At 36.8% G+C, this 18,363-nt stretch overlaps 1 protein-coding gene across 6 annotated transcripts in view; it reads right to left on the bottom strand.

Moving 5' to 3' along the window:
• The window catches only part of MRTFB (myocardin related transcription factor B), a 110,729-nt gene that overhangs the window by 63,961 nt on the left and 28,405 nt on the right, over window positions 1-18,363 (bottom strand). For all 6 annotated transcript variants that reach the window (XM_009683467.2, XM_068908814.1, XM_068908816.1 and 3 more), the window contains one exon: window positions 8,046-8,263. In XM_009683467.2, the coding sequence (XP_009681762.1) occupies window positions 8,046-8,199 (154 nt within the window). In that variant the 5' untranslated portion in view covers window positions 8,200-8,263. The remainder of the gene's footprint in view (window positions 1-8,045; window positions 8,264-18,363) is intronic.

Genomic DNA, 18,363 nt, shown 5'->3' with positions numbered 1-18,363 from the left:
CCCTTCTTTTTTGTACTGTATTTATATATGTTTTCTTAATATGTAGTTGCACATGTAACAGTACATAAGTTCTTTGCTCCAAACACATAAGACATCTGTCAAACAACTGAGAGTAAATCTCGGCCCATAAATTCTTATGCTTGTATTTAAAATAAATACAAAACCAAAAACATTTCAGTCCCATCTTCATATTCTTTCAATTGTACAACATCAAATATTTTTTGTTTTTTCAGTAAGTCAAATGAAAAATTAAGAGAAATTTTTGAAATATCATTGTGTACTAAACTATGACTAAAGTACTCCTTCAGGAGAGCTGCAGACTTTTGCCCATCTTCCTCATCACTGTAGTTAACAAACAAATGATTCAAATTATGGTCAGCATTTACTACAGTTCTCTTCCCTAAAACAAACAAACAAAAAATCACCCAAAAGCTTATGGTGATATTAACTTTGTAAGTGCGCATGATCTAGTTCTCTTTGCTACATATATGTGAATATCTCCCAGTAAAATGCATATAACTTTCTTTTAAGGGATGACATATGTAGGCAGCGACACAGTTTGCAGTTTAAATGAGAGATTCCCTAATGTTTCCCTCTTTCGCATCTTACACATAAACATTTTTAAAGGAAAAGTCCACCATGCAACCCGTGATATCCAAAAGGCTCATGCAATAAATATTACACATCAATTACTAGTTTTGTGTGTACTGTGCTACTTTTTTATTGTAGTGTCCATATCACAAGCTAACATTTAAATGGTAGCACATATGCAGTTATGATTTAGTTCCAAAAATTACAAAAATAAAATTAATACAACTAAGAGGAATTAAAAATTAACTCAACGTTCGTTTCCAGCCATGCGTTTAGTTGTCCGCAAAGACTTCAGGAAAAGAAGTCAGAATAAGACAGTTTGATCAACAGATCTCTTTGAAGGAAAACATACTTTCCATATCTTCTGTAATCACTTAAATGCCAAACCCGCTAACATAAGATTTTTTTCTTATATACCAGATGCCTTAAATTGAGTCAGTCACAGGTCATGTCTCCCATCTTAATCTCTTCACAATAAGCAGATAATTAAAAAAAAAAATCTATAATTCAAACCAAAATGACAGAATGTTTGTTTAGAAGTTTACCAAATGGAATGACCCTGTTGGAATTCTTTCATGTAGCCTGTGAAAATGTCAGAATATATTCCATTTAAGAGGTCACAGTCCCCAGAGAGCTCTGAGTTTTGGCCTGTATGTCTTTTCACATGCTTTAATATTTGAAAATTGTTCCTTGCAGACACTGACTGATGCCCTGAGAATGCTAGGATTGTGGGAACTGGCAGTACCAATGACAAAGACAGACTTACTGGGAAATGAGTACCTACTCAATTTGCTCTCTCCTCTCGTAACAGATAAGACGACATTCAAATATTTACAGGGGAGCCAAAAGAATATATACATTTGTTTTTTCTGACACCATTTCTTAAAAATTCAAAAATAGAAACAAATATGTGTATTAATTACAACATGCTCTGTGTTTTTACAAAGGCTTATTTAATAGAATACATATACTGGATGCTCCAGGGACTATTAAAAACTTAAAAGACTTAGATGAAGAATGTCTTTTTATTTATAAATTGTACTTCTAGATCTAAACAGGGTTTGGGGGTTTCTTGTTGCTGTTTATCACAATACAGCCCATATATGTGCCGTTTTCCGAGTCTCATTGCTTTCAGTTTAGTGACTGTGAAACTGCTGAATTTAGGTTGATGTTTCCAGCTATCATCTGCGTCAATCTACTGATTTAAATCAGAATAAAGTTTTTCATTCTCTAGCCTTCCCACTATCCCTCTTCTCTCCATTTTCTCTCTCCAAACTCTCCCAAGAAAATAACATCTAAGCACAGTAACCTAATATTTACCATGAGGAGAGGAAAAATATATAGCTAAACAGAGATGGGGGAGAAGCGGGAGGGAAGGAGGGGAGAAGAACCTATGGGATACAAGGTGATACAAGACAACCATACCAAATTTCACCTCATGCTCCAGCATCGAAATTGCAGCTGCAAATCTATTAACTGCACATGGGATTGAAAATTTGTTCAGAAGTCATAAAGCTATGCCAAGAATGCATGTGTTACCAGTGCTACATTATGAGGAAGTAGAAGATAGGAGATAACAGATAAACTAATATACCTGCAACTCTTTCAGATGCCAGAAAAATTCCCCTGATGCATTAAGTTTATCTTAGTAGTATCATTAGGTTAAGTGCGGTACAGATTTCAGTCAGTTATTTTGAGAACTGTCTGTCTGGCAGCTGCCTTGACTGGTCCTTCAGAGGGACTCAATAGACACAATCTGAAAAAGTGTTTTTGTCTTCACCATAATTCACTCAATTCCCCATAGCCCCCAGTGACTACCTAGAAATTTGTCATACTCATCTGACCTTGAAAGCCTCAAGGTCCTGATTCTTGAATTATCACTGATCTTAGCAGCCCAAGACACTGATTCTGTTCTCTTGAGTGCGTTGCTGGAATAGACTTACTACCTCTGGGAAAACTTCTTCTAATAGGGATCATACCCGTCTTGCCTTTTACTTCAAGATGAGCACTGTCCTGAGGCTTTTTTCCCCTGACAAAACATCCAGGAGCCCGAGCTCTTTTCTCAATCAGTTCAAGTCTGTCATAGAATATTAGCTGTTAGTCATCAAAGTGCAAGATCTAGCAGACAGCCACGTTAGGTACACCACACTTCTACCCTCCTCCAGTACCGAGCATACAACCCCACACAGAACCAGAACGCAGTCCCAAATCTTCTCAGACTCTGAGCTGCAGAGGATACTAATTAGCCACACGGGGCAATACTGTTTCTTCATACAGTGCAAAGGATACAGCATGGACACATTCAGGATCTAAAGTGATTTCCAACCAAGACAAAGAGCTGAAGCAGGCCTACAGAGTGGTAAATGACAGTTAATGGCCTCTACAGGATCCAACAAATTATGCACCCATTTTACAAGAACATAACCAAGCTCTCATCTGCTGATAATGACTGCACAACAGTAACTTGGGGAGAACTTACACATTTATTTATTCAGAAACTAGTAACCACTGTCGCAAGAAAGGGATTCTGGCACAGTGGGATAGGCAAGGAAGCTACTGGCAAGGCAAGAGGGGTTGCTATAAAGCCTAGAAGGCAGGACCTTTTCACTTTGGAGGTACCTCTATGATTACATGGATCGTGACAGCAGGGCCTTCACTCCTGTCTCTTCTAGCTAAGGCAGCATGCTCATCAATATCGGGAAAGCACTAATTCAGTAGGCAAGCTCAGCTCATGCAGTGCTTCCTTTTTTTAAATGGTAACTGCATATGCGATCCCTCCCGCCTGCTGGCTCTGAAACAACAGGTTGGAAGGCTGCAAGCAGGATCATTCCCATCCACTCTCCTGCTGTCAGCACCAGACGGCCTCCACCCTTCCCTCCCCTGCTGCCTCTCAGCCAGACGCTTGTGCAGCTGGTACAGTGTGTGGGTAGCAGATTGTTCTGACTAGTACCTCAGCTATGCCATGCTGCCTACTACTTTTGTCATTTTTCCTCCACTGCAGTCCAGGTAAACAACACCTGGTCACCAGTTTCTCCCTCCTGCCTGCAAGGAAGAGCCACATTGTGCCACTTTTCTCCTCCAGCAACCACCTCACTACCCTTCCTAGGGATATAGCAGTTTGACTAAGGAAGCAAATACAGATGAGGTGGCTCTGATTCAAAGAGCACAATCAAGCACCTTTCAGGCAGAGATGCAAACCAAGAGCCTCTGCAGGCTATGGGACTCTAATGCTCAGCCGCTGTTTATGCGACCACTCCAACTGCTCACACGATAGACATGGAATATACACTGTACTAGTGTTGCCATAAGACCAACCAGAATCACAGGCTTGTCTTTGCTATTCTCTGCTTTCTAAGTATCTTAGGAGGTGATAAGCAGAAGTATTTAGAGCTCCCCTCGAACCCATGAAAAGTTAACTTTTGTGGCTCTCTGGCAAGCTGAACAAGAATTGGTCTCCACAGAACAAGATATTATGCTTTGGTAAGCTGGGCACAGGCTGACACAATGTCTCATATGTATCGCCAAATTACCCAGAAACAGGTAGCTGGCTAATGAGATATTCAAATTAATTTCATTAGTAATTCAGTATTGCCCACAGCTGCTAACTTCAAAACAGCTGGTCAAAAGAAAAAGGGAAGCCTTAAAATTCTAACAGTCCAGAAGACCAATGTACAACATCTCTGAAACAGGATTCTTTGTTACCACACACAAATACACACACAGATGTTACCTTCTATAAACAGTTTTTTTCTAATCTCAAATAAGAAAAAATGACTGCTTGCTTTAGAGATGATTCAGTTAAAGTATTTCAGCCCTATATATAACCTTCATCTAGCAAATTCAAATTGAAAACTCCCACTACTACTTGCCCCATAATCAAAATAGGAAATATGAATTGGTTAAAATTTATACTTCAGAGACTCCTTATGATGGGAGACATCTGTCTAAAAATGACATTTGAGAGGCTGGGAGTATTTCGCTGCCCTTCTCTGACCCACTCCCAAAAGAAATTTTCCTTTTGTCTTTATTCAGGGAGTAGGCACCTGCATTCAGTAAATGGCTGGAGAGGCTTAAGATGCTATTGCCCTCCAAGCGTTTGTTATTAATTCCCTATTGGAAATTACCACCCCATCAACAGAGTTGGCAGAGCACATAAACGTTCCTTTGTCCGCTCAAGGGGCAACAGTTCCAGCAGAGTTTAATCTAAACCATGAGATTTTCCACCAAGAGATGTTGAGATATGCTCATGTGAACTGTTTTGCTGGCTCTACTCTATCTTTGGGATCTCTGGGGGCAGACTGGGCAGGGGAAGAGAAGTAAACTGCAAAAGAAAGGATGAAGCAGTAACATCTCAAACTACTGGTGGCTCATCTGGCATGTGCCTGCAATTTCACTGTACGTTTCCATTGCCTTGCTGTGGTTACCTACACGTAAAACAAAACAAAATCATAAGCCTCCCACACTTTCAGTGTGATTGAAAAAAAGCAGGAAACAGTTTCCACACTAACTGGTAGAAGCCAGCTTAACAACACTACGCAGAACAACACTAGAATAATTCAGCCACCTACTGGACTACTGCCACAAGAGATCATTCAAGTAAATAAAAGGTTTAAAGGATCACCATGGAAGTTCACAGTAAGCATAACGCTTCCTGCATAAAAAACTTCAACAAAAAACCCTTAAACATTTCGTAATTTTTTTGTGCTGAATGTCATTGCACTTTTGTGTACTGAAATACTTATAGGTTTTGTAAAATACTGACACTTTAAAATACTGTTGATGAACTCCATTTTTGGTGAAAAGGTAAAATAATGATGAAATATTTAAACTATTTTTAACACAAATGCATCAAATCCACTTTTACAAATCATCTTTCTTTGATATTCATCATTTCCAAAAAAATTATTGCGAATTTTCCTATTAACCAAAATGACAACCTTTGGAAATACAGGTGAGCAATACAGAAAGATCTATAAAACTGAAAAAAAATTCTTTAGCATGTCCATCATACTGTACTTGTTCACATAAAAAAAAAAAAAAAGGATACGATTTCTTAATCTGCTTCATAGTACTCTTTCTTGAGCCTTTTCCTTTTCTACTGATATCAATACAGTTGAACCTTGCCTTGAAAACAACGCCCAAACAGTCCCCAGCCTATTGGCCGAGCCCAGCCACAGGACTTAGACACAGATGAAATGAAGCCATAGCCATAACGTGAACTTCATACAGTTAAACCTCTTTGGACAGGGCATTTACATTTTTGAGGAAGGCCTGCTCCTTTGTACAGACAATGTTCAAAAAGATCCAAAGTCATAGGAGGAATTACGATAAACAACAAAGAAAAGAGTAACAGGGTAACAGATCTTAAATTAATTGGCACAGAGCACAGAAAGGCAGCTTCTCTAATTATTCATTTTTCCTTCCTCCCCTCCCCTTTATTTATAAAAATCTCCTGTGTTCTTTCAATAAGCTAAAGGCTGTAAGCAAAGTGCTGCCATTTCTTTGTAATAAACAAGTAACGGCTTCTATTTGAGCCAATTTAAAATCTGCCTATAAATGACTTCACTAATTCATGAAAGTACAATAGTACTTTCAAGTTATGGGAAGAACACCCATGAAGAGGAAAAACTGCCTGATACAGAACTAAAAGTGAAAAACTAAACAACAAACTTGGATAAGAAGTTTGGTATCTGAGCTGCATATCTAGTTTTACTGCGTGTTTGACAATTTACCTGACTTGCTAAAAGCAGAAAAAGTAACAAAACAATGAAATTAAGTGAACATGATAAATACATGTATGATGAAGTCCTAGCAAGGTTGGTCAGGTGAGAAATCTTGGAAGGGATTTTTGCTGTTTAATTTAGTGAATTCTTATGGTAGTAGCCTTCAGAAATGAAAAATCTGACTGACTTGGACACCCAAGTCATCCATTTTAGTTTTTACAAGCAAAAAGGGAAAAGGGGGGGGGGAAAGGGGGGGGGAGGGGCGGGGAAAGGGGGGGGAAAGGAGAGGTACAATTACACACAGAATGCAAAAAGCTCACAACATTCTCTTTTTGATAAGGTTTGTGGGTTAAGTGTTGGCATTTTTTGCCTCTTTATGGACCATCAGTGCTAAGAAAAAGATGCATTAAATACTTTTACTGAAATACATATTCCTGTTGCTTCCTTAATAAAAGGTAAAAGGCTGTGAATAAATCTTAAAATAGATTCTGATATAGATGTACCCATTGTCAATTTGATATCAAATAGCCAGCCATGAAAACTAATGTCTCCCAAGTTACAGATTTTTTTTTCTGCTTCACAGAAAATCATTCTGAAGGATATAGAGCCAAAACGTTTAGAAGTTATCCTCAGGTCCCTTAATTTTTTTTTTTTTTTAAATAAATTATGTCAATTAATTTAGCATTCAAAATCTTCACACAGAGAAAAAATAAGAAAGCAATTGTAAAACACAAGCTAATATATTCAAAGCAGTAGTCATTTCAGGTTTATATAAGCTAAACTTAAGCCTCTCTGCTATCCTACTTTCCCTTTATTATTATTTTTAAACTTTCTTTGACTACTGTATAATACTGAAGGCACGCATGCAAAGCGCCATACAATTAGTCCCTCACTGTGTAAACAGAAGCACTTTGATTACAGTTAACATTCCATGTCTTTCTGGAATAGTACTATAAGTCAGACCTGCCTCCAGTTGTTTTATATACTCACAGCCTACTTATACACCCCAACTTGTCCTGCTTTAAAATAGATATTCATATAGCTTTTGTCTTTTTAAATAATGATTATAACATTACATGCACATTCATTAATAGTTTACTACAGCCAAACTGATTTTAAAAAGGGGGGAAGGGGTTAAAAATGAGCCTACATATGGATTCAGACCTATTTCTTCCTGATGCTTACTGTAGCAATGAAAACACTTTTTTTGTTGCCACGCCAACATCAACAATGAGGAAAGATACTGGAAAGAGTCCCTAAACATATATCTCATTTTTCTTTCATTGTTCATCCTTAAACTATGTGGTGAAATAAACTATCTAGGATGCAATGTGAAACTGCAATTCTGAATTATCTTTGCAAAAAAAGAATCCCGTTCTTGATAATTTGTCTCACAAGACTAACTCCTTTCAAAAATATCTGATTACTAATTCTACTATATGCTGGCTGTAGTTTAAAAACTACTTGAAAAATATAGACATCTCCATTCTATATGCTTCAACAAAATGTTTCAGTTGGGGTTTCTAAGTCAGGTTTGCAACCTGCCATCAAAGGTGAAGCTGATCAGGGCAGATTTCATAACATGGTAGCACTTTGACTCTACTTTATTAACACGGGGAAAGAACAAATGAAGAGAGTCAGTAATGTATTTGAATACAGCAAGCATCATTATTCCCACAGAAAACATTTAAGCAATGCAGAGAAAAGGAGAACAATCACTTCTGCACTCACCGTTCTTCCGTTCATTGAGAGGGGGTAAATACTGACTGGGCTGCAATGAGAGTTCCTGAAACTCATGTGCAACTGCTTCGCTATGAGGACTAGGAGCAAGACGTGTTAGCGATCCAGAATCATCCTCAGCATCTGCTGTCCCTAAGTGATCCATTTCGTTAAGTTGTCCAGAGACAGGGAGAGCAAGCGGTCTCTTAATCACACTACAGTTGATAAAGCTAATAAAGAAAAAAAGAAATATCATGTAAACATGTTACTGCTGTTTTTTTTGTTCAGTCCCCTTGCCCATAAAATTCAACTTTGAAATGACATATACATTATCCACTGATTTTCCAAAAATATTACAGGTTTACAAAATTACAGCTAAACAATGTTGTTACAAGTAATTTGAATGGTCACCTGGTTCTGAGAAGCAGAACTATGTTTCTGTTTTGATGGAAAGGTTACAGTGCTAACTCTCAGTATGGATGTTCCTGGAAGTTCTTGTGTCCTGCTTTCCAGCAAGTACACAGTTTATCAGTGAAACTAATTCTCTTTTTTCAGTAGCTTACATTAGAGTATGCTGAAATAATTAATTTATATATCATAATATAGAGATTGCTTTTAATTTGTTGACAAACTGCAAAACTTTCCTTAGGATCAAAACTCAACTTGGTATTAATACAGAAGTTCATACCCCCAACGTACTATATAAGAATTAGGTAATCTTTAATTGCTCTAACAAATAAGGCTTATTAGCATAAAAATTTACCGATTCATTTTATTGCATACTAGTCACTCATTGTACAATACTCTACAGATTAGTGTAAAAGTCTTAATTCATTATTAATTTCCTTTCTGTCATTAATGTGGTACTAAATTTCCAGTGGGGAGAGAGAGAAGTATGAGTTACTGGGTCAGGCTTTTTATAGCTACACACAACTCTATCAACGTCACTAAAATTTCAATAGCTTAATGGTCCCTCCCTAGACTTTTGGAAATACTTTAGCCACTGTCCCAAGGATGTATATTTTATACAACTACTCAATACAATAATTCTCATTATTCGCAATATATTTGCTTTTTATCACAAAAATGAAGCTTTGAAAAATAAGCCAATAAACTAATGATTTTAATATGTAGCCTCAGTGAATAAAACCCACTTACCACTGAACAAACTCTCATGCTCACTTTTTATAAACCTAATATTTGAAAAGAGAGGGCATCAAGGAGAGTACATTTTCCTTATTGAGCAACTGACTTACTGACCATGCCCCATACAATTCTTGACCTCTCTGTTTAGTCTTCAGTTGTGGCAGTGAACTGACAAGAACAAGGACTCACGCTGAACCTATTGACTGGTGAAATATAGGCACGGAGAGAGACTGTCATGACTCTGCTTAAATAATCCACGTTCCAGCAAGCAAATTCTGTTCCTGCCCTCAAGTCTGTCATCTCTGTTAAACTTTGCTATCCATAAAACTCCTGAATATGCTGTTAGACCCTCCCATCATAGTTTTACTACCACCACAGATCAAATGATACCGCCACCTGAGGAAGACCACCCATCTGTGGGGACACCCATAGAGTTCTATGGGTGTACCTGATGTCTCTTGGCCTGACCTACGGCTGACCCCGCCTGGGTATACCTGTTGGCTGACGGTTTCCTGCCTAGCGACTGGACGGTCATTGGAGGAAACAGCCGGCTGCCAAATCCCATGTGAGCAGAGCAAGTGGCAAATATCCGTCAAGGAACATTCGAGAACATGCCAGAATCTTCCTGAACCTGCCAGAGCCACCATGTAATAAGTATGACCACACCCCCAATTCGATCACGGCTATAAATAACCGCCATGGGCTTCCGAACCTGGAGGTCGCCTCATCGGACACATATGAATATATGTAAATAGTTGATATATGTAAATAGTTTGAAAAATATATTTACCAGTTAATGACTTTGTTATCAAATCCATTCATTACTAGTAGGAACAAACGCCTATACTGACATCTCTTACGGTTATCTCTTACGGTTCAATAAACTGTTGAATATGCCTTTGAACTGGTTTGGCACTCAGTCCTTCTGTGACACTATCCAGCCACTTGTTCTCATCAGTGCAGTACCTCTCACACCAGCATGACTTTCTCTGGCCAAGTTAAACCAAATCAGAAGCCTGATCTGGACTAAAACTATCCTTGCTTTTTGCCAAATTGTTCCTACCCCAGTGTAGACCCCTAATCTGAGTCAGCACGTGGCCTCACGAACACTTTTGCAGATTTGAGGGAGAGGATGGTACAAAGGATAGGACAGGATAGTCACAACTGCTTCTTTTAACAGCTACACTTGCTTGAAGCGACTACAAACCTGGAGCCTTAGTTCCCTGTTTGCCCCTTACAGCTTTTTTCTGTCCTATTGCCTTTCAGTTCCTATAGTATCTTCATAATCTCCTGTCATCAGCTAATAGGAAGTATGGGGTGTTTGACTTCCTCTCCCTTTTCATGTATCAGGTCCAAAACTGTGTCTTGTAGTACTATGAAACAGTGATTTCAACAGCTTTACAGTTCTAGCAGGAACTAGCAGGAATGCAACTACACCTCTTTAAGACTATTGGAAGTCTTCAGTTTTTTAAAATGCAATTCCTTTGGAACCTTAAAGTAGCAAAAACCCAACAACAAAAAAAGTAAGCTACTAAAGATTCTGACCAACTTCACTGAATTAATTACTCAGTGAGGTTCAGAGGTAGTATTCCATTTGAAACTTCATGGTGTTGGGTCCACAACAATCATTTAAAAATTACACGGATTTAAAATAATTAAGACCAACAAGAACAATCTCTCTCTCCTCCCCACTCAACTGAACATGCCCTTGAAGTGCTAGTTAGCATGGTACTGTGAAACCTGAAAAATGTCAAGAATATAAGATATGGATGGAAAGTAAGAACCAATACACCAACACAAGCGTAGGCTTGTGAGAAAAAACAAAATTCATAGATGGAGTGAAACAAGGGAAGACTAAAAATTTTCAAATGAATCTTAACACAAGATGTGAGGTGATCAAGAAGTTTTAAATAATCCACATCCTACAAGTCTTTCCAGTTTCTGAAAGCATTCACAAATTCCTGTTACTGAAAGGTACCTCCACAGGCTGCTCTTAATTATTTCAAATCCCTTATCAGCTAACAAAGAAAGGCCTTAAGAGAAACACTTATACACTACTGCTTAAAACTATAATCATTCTTCTAGCAGTGTTCACCAGGAAAAATGCAGTCAGGACTAGAGTGAAACATGTCAACTAGAACTATTTAGCAATTCCTTTTCAAATAACTTGATCTTTTCTCACTAAATTAGCAGCATATTTCCCGAATAAATTAAAATGTTTCACACTTGTTAAACAACTGAATCGGTATCTGGAGGAGAGAGGTAACAACATAAGAATTATTAGATTCTGTCAATACACCATTTGCAAAACTTTCTATTACCAGCATCTCTGAAGCTGAATTTGTTAGTCACCTTCTCTGTGCGCATAATGCGCAAAGCTGGCTAAATTCACCCATGACTACCATGATTCATCTTTCAACATCAAAGAATTCTCCCCCTTCAGAGGTTAGGCAAAAAAGCATCTCTTTTCAAAGAGAAATAGCACATTGAATAGAATAGGTTTTCCAATGGATCGTTCCAACTTACTGCAACAGAAATAGGTTTAAAAAAAAAATAATCTAAGCTTCATAAGAAAACATGGCTGGAATGTATAGTACAATGAAAACCCTGTCGAAAAAACACCAAAATCCTAATTTCATTTTTAAAAATTTTAAAGTTTTGGGGCTTTTTTTTACATTACCTGGTATAAGCCCAGACTCCCAATCAAAACAGTTCTAATTTTTAAAACTCTGGAATATAGCCAATATTTTTTAATACTCAGTTCATAATCCTTCCCCCCAAAACCATAAGTGACTTCTATTTCATAAGGTTAAAAAATAAGAGCACAACGGGATGTATAAACACCTAACCCCCCCTCCAAGAACCTAGCAGATGTCATTTTAGAATATCAATTTCATACAAGTCAAACATTCTCAGAAACGAGAATTCCCTTGCCTATTTTTGGCATTGTAAGTTAACACATTGAAATGTTCACTTTTTCCTGAAAAACTGTAATGTTTGAAGTGAAAAAACAGGCACTACTGAAACAATGAACGCACATACTTAAAATCTTCCACGATACTATGTGGATCAATACTTGATATCAGTACTCTGATGTTGGCATGTACTTCTTATAATTTATGCTCAATCATTCTTCAAAGAGCTATCACTAGGAACAAATTAAAGTGGTTTTAATTAGACATTTTGGCTATTAGGAGAAAAGTCAAGACATACTGATTTGTGAGATAATTTATTCTCCAGTGGTAAAAGTAACTATTTCTCAACTAAGGATAATACTGACTATTCAGAATCCTGCTCTATTACAGAAAATGAATGATTACCAAGCCTGCCCCCCCCCAAAACAGAAAAACCCCAACAACAACCAAAAAACCCCAAACTTGCTTCAATCTCTTTTAAAGAACTGCCTATTAATCCTTCCAAGCTGTATTAGTAAGATTTCTATGACAGAATAGTAATATATCTATTTTTACCTTTGTTGTTGTTGTTGTTAATGCTCTTCAGCCTTATAACTGCAAATATGCGTTAATGTAACAAATGCATAGTGAACAATATAACATTTAAGCCAAAGTAATGACTGTTAAGAAATAACTTCAGCAGAACAGTTATGATGGTAAGGGCATACTTCTTATTTTCCATAGTTACCAATTGATACTTTCACATTAAATGAAGAAACATTAACTTAGTGTCATGCAAGAATTTTCTTCTTTGTTCTTAGCTTTTAGAAGCATAATTTACTCAGCTTTCATACGATTTCCTGACATTAAACTCCCACACACCCATACAAATTAAGTACATTATTAACCAAGTAAGTCTCTTCAGAACAGAATTCAAGTGAAAATTTAGCTGCTTATGTGCTAATTTTCACAGCATTTTATCCACAATTTATTGGCTATGAGTTATGCCTTGGAGTCACTTTTCAAAGAAATTAAACCACATTAGCTGTACTCACGCAATTAAATCCACAAGAGATTAATAGAAACACCTTCTTGTATGAAAGTTTTAACATCTATTACGCTGCATGTTAGCTTTTGATTAACTCTCTTCCCCATGATGGATAACTAAAGAGAGTATTTTAAATTAAGCCAATTTAATTCTTACCACTTCTAAAACACACTGCTAAATCAGTTTGCATGTCTGGTTGTTAACTGCAGTTTCAAGAGTATGAGTAAACATTGCTTAAGTATCTAGATTCAACTGAGAGCAACGCAAGCAAAAATTATATACAATATATTATACGATATGGATGTATCACTGCAACAGGCCACAGTTTTCCATCCTTTAACAGTACAAAATTTCACAGGTCTAGGACTCTACAGAGCAAAATACGAGAACAGGCTGTAGTAGTATCCAATGGCAAATATACTGAAATACCACAGCTGATGCCAGGAAGTTACTCCTCAAGTTGTCTACACTGATCCAAGTCTTGTGACTAAAAAACAACTGCAATTGCAAGTATTCAAGTGCCCCCTCAATGAAGACAAACACCTCCACCCAACATTTCTGACTTTTTTTCGTTTTGTTTTTATTCAAATCACTTCAGTAATTCAGTGACAAACTGACCCCACAAACAGTCTACCTGAGGAAGACCTGAAGATTTGCAGTATGGAGTCAGAAAGAGTGACCATAAACTTATGACAGATTCAGTACCAAAATTAGGGACCTGAGAAACTAAGATTTTGTTATGTGATTTCAGGCTTTCTTCAGAATTCACAGAAGCTTGGGAAATAAAGGATGAGAACGTCAATACAGAACTCAAGAAATTAACTCTGGCTAAAACTTTTAGTTTGTGTCTAAGAGCGGCCCTATTACTAGGAAAAACTTTAACCTCTTGCACTGTAACAGTCCACTGTTAGGACGGCAATCTCCTTTACCTTTCAAGCTTACGTAACGGCTAAAAAGACCACTTCCATTTTAATTTGTACATGGAATAAAAGATTAAAATTTCCAAAACTACTATCAGGTACATGTCAATACAAAATAGTGAAAGTTCCTGAGGGGAATTTTTTTTTTTTAAAAGCTAATAAGCAAAATACTATATAGAGTTATGCAGTAGATATTGAACATACATGTCTAACTCAAGAGTCAAGTTGTTTCATCAAAGAAAAGAGCAACTGTCTAGAGGACAGTTCAGTGTATCCAGGTTCAGAGCCTACCTCCCTCTATTATATACTGGGCACAAAGCTAGCTGGTAAAAATTTTAGGGAGTATTCACAGTAATTGCAGTAACTTGTTGAATCAGTTGCAGTGAAACTAACAGATATTGTAAGGATTTCATCCTGCTGCCACAGGTGGTAAATAACTAATGGATTATTTGGAATGGAGAGAGCATAGGTCAGGTGAACATCTAAGATATGGCCCTAACAGACACTGCATATCAGAAGCAGAACGTGTGCAGACAACCATTCTGAAAACATCTGTGCTGCAGTCAAAAGATGTCAAGTGTAATTCCTAAATATTTCAAGTACTGATATCACTGTAGGCATAGCAATACTGCACTCAGTGTGGACTAGCCAGTTAAAAGCTTCAATAGTATCATCACATTGCTATTGGTACTGTAACCCTCTAGCTTAGAAGTAGTTTTGATGCATCTATAAAAATAAGATTGCAAATTACTACAGAATAGATTTTTTTAATGCTGTTATAGCTTCTGATAGGTACCCTCACATATATAACAAAGTTCCCTACAGAAGGGAAAGTCTTAAAATCAAACATTTACCCCTAGTTATATCTTATCCTCAGCAGTTGGCAGAAGCTGGTTCCTAAGCTCATACTGGAGAAGGTGAGATTTTTAGCCTTACTAGAATCACATAGAAGGACGGGGTGGGTGCTTAAACCCACACACAAAAATCGTAAGAGGCAACACTGAAGAGCGCTTCATCTATCCCTTATCCCCTTGGTTAGGCAGCAAAATAAACTCTATAACTTTTCTGCATTTCTGCCATCTTACTAGTATGAAAATTGTACTAGATGTCAAGTGAAAGACGTTTGTACATTCACCAGAGGTTTTAAATATGATCTTCAATTGCACAATCATCTCACAAGTCTAACCTACCTTTTGATTCTTTGTAAAATATAGGCTAGAGAGTCTATTTTACACAAAGGTATAAGGGAAAAAAAGTCTGTGACCCACTTGATCAAGATTTGGCTTAGATACACTGATTAATGCCTGCTCGTTCCTGAATCAATGAACAGAGAACATCCAGTCTATAGCATAAAGAAGACTGAAAATTGCAATAATAAGCAATTCATTTGACTATTTGTTCTTGTCTATTAGAATCTAAATAACACAGCTGTTCAACTTTCTAAAAAGACCACTTCTAAACTTAGCATACATGAAATTATGTTTGTCTTAAGCATAAGGTTTCCATATTGATTGACAGAGTAAACCCAAAATTTAAATAAAACTCATTTTGACATAGCTTTCCAAGAGAAAAAAAGAAACAGAAAGATATCTCTGTTGTAACCAATTTCTTACGTACATTGTTGTATGTATAAGATGATAAACTATTACCATTTTTCAGCATACTCATTTTAACTGCCAGAGAAGATGCATACAATTGTTTTATCATCAGTTAAAGGTTACAGCAATTGTTTCACTATGAGATCAGACTTAAGATACACAGAACATCTTCCATCTATCTTCAGCTTTCTTAAGCTATATTTTATTCTGATACTTCTGGTATATCTGATTGTTTGGATATGATCATTTCAATCACAAAAAAAGTAGTTGAAAACATTAGTTTACCATGATTAAAATCAGTCCCTGTACAATGAACACCTTATCCAATCAGCACATGCAAAAGTCATAAATTCTTATCTGACTCAGAGTTGCATGTGCCATGATACTATAATTTATATAAGGACAGCACATTTGCCTCCCCTTTTTGTTATATTTGAAGTCTCCTCAATCTTGACAAATTATTTCATATTTGCCATCTGCATTTACAGATGGTAATCGTCATCTATGTAACTGCTGACTTTAAGCACTTAAGACACAAAAGTATATTAATAACTAACTCTCTCCTGCTGAATAATAATAAAAAAAAATATATATGTATGAGGAAAAAAATTAAATCTCTACCCTATTAAGTGAAAGTCTCAATGTTGTTCTCTGCATAACCCAAACAAAGCATGGGTTCATACAAAGTTAATCTGTCAGTTGTCATGTCATCTTTCCTCCCCTTTCCTTCAAATTAAGATAGCTGAAAATTTAATAAATTGTACAAAATGTCACTATATTTGGTAAGAAAAACATTCCTATTTACAAAGTGTTGAAAAAATATAAAACCATCATATTTGTAGCAACTAAATGAAGTCAACTCTTCCAATAGTCCTGTAAGGTTTTCAGGCTTGCAGATTTTTACACAGAAAGAGGCAAAATGGACAAGAATAGCAAAGTGAAAACTGTAAGAATGAAATTGTTTCCCTAATTAACCTTCAGAAACCTTCAGGTTACCCAGATAGAAAATACACCAATACCACAAGTAAGGGTTCGGTTCAAATTTATCTGACAACTACACTGAAATAGTGTTCTAGTATTGGCAAAGAAGAACTTCAGGCGTATCAGCCTTATGTAAGTGTTCTCACAGATTGTAGGCGGTTGCTATCTTTCTTTACTGCTGAAGACAAATGCTTCTTTTATTTTTGAAGATTTTATCTTCAAAAGTATATTTCCTTAGAAACACCGCAGGAGGAAGAAATATATATACACTTCCCTGCCACTTGAGACACTAGAATTGAAATTTTTTTCAGTACAGACTGTGAAATCTGAATGACACTTAGGTAATAGATGGCTTTTATTTTAGAAAATCTGCTGAAAAAGCCAGTTTAAGAAAAACCACAATGCATGCAAACTTTGGCCAATTCAAACAGCTGTTTTAACATAATTTTACTGATTTACAACTGCAAGGAATCTAGGTCACTATACACAGTGCAGTATAAAACTAATAGCCATACTAAATCAGATGTTAAGAATTTGAGACTCCAGAATTTAAGACTTACAGACTCATAGTGTGATCAGCAGCAGCCAAATCAGCTAGGTTTCTGTTACACCATTTATAAAACTCAGTAACATTTTAAATGATACGGCTAGCAATTTCTAATACACCAAAGATCTTTAATGGGAAGAACACTAGAACTGCAAAAAGGTATTTTTTGCAATGCATCATGAAACACTGGATGAGACACCCTACACAAGCTCAAGCAGCACACAAACTGTAGTTTGACAAGCGCTACTGAAGGGCATTTGAATTAAGCTCTTGGAATTCCTTTTCAACGCCTAGGAAGGCTCCAAAATCTATACAGAAGGGATGGTGACATCTAACAATAGAGTGATAATAAACATTTAGGAGACAATTTATGGTTTCAAATATCACTTCAGTTTGAGTAGTGAACACCAGTGATTTGTATCTGAGGTTATGGGCTAAGTCACAATATGACAGTAATTCCTCTTTCCATTCTCATAAATGAAGAGCAAAAATTATGCCTTCAGAATGCAGCTGGCCCTATCAAGCACATAGGTATGCCTACAACAAATTTCCTTCCTAAACATCAAATTAACTGCATCCCAATGGTCAGATTGTTTTGAATCCTCATTACCTCCTTTTTTTCCCCCCACAGAATCAATGAGTAGGACTTGGACATTATATATTGAAAATACACAGGTATATTTAGCACACTACAGGCTATGACAGATATAAGCCAAAAGAGTCTGTTCACAGGTATATGACAACTGGGAATGAACTGCTTGCTTAAAGGAGGGGAAGATGCAAAGTTTATAAAAGGTTGCTCCTCTTGACATACTGCCTATCAGCAAAGAGTGAAAAGAAAGTTAAGAAACAAGTAGCACAGTCTGCATGAAATTCCTCTCAAGTCATTTCTTGGAGTAATACCAAATCCAATTGTCTGCTACAAAGACAATAATGCATTTGCGCAATGCTGCTCTTTAGTCTAGGGTACAATGATTTCACTGTGACCTCTGAAATGTAGTATGCAGTCTGTCCGGCAGACATTAGCACATACTATACGCACACAACTTTATTTCAACTGTGTTTACATCCTGTTATGCTTCTGAGATCCTACTATATTCCTACATGAAAAGCTACTGGGGTTACCTTTGTATTTGTTCTGAATACCTTCTTTTGCATGTCTGTACACAATTTTCCCTCAAAATTCGAAAGACTAA

Source organism: Struthio camelus, chromosome 15, assembly GCF_040807025.1.
Source record: "Struthio camelus isolate bStrCam1 chromosome 15, bStrCam1.hap1, whole genome shotgun sequence".
Lineage (NCBI taxonomy): Eukaryota > Metazoa > Chordata > Aves > Struthioniformes > Struthionidae > Struthio > Struthio camelus.
The sequence above is the reverse complement of the archived record's forward strand: the minus strand, read 5'-3'. Positions and strand labels throughout refer to the sequence as shown.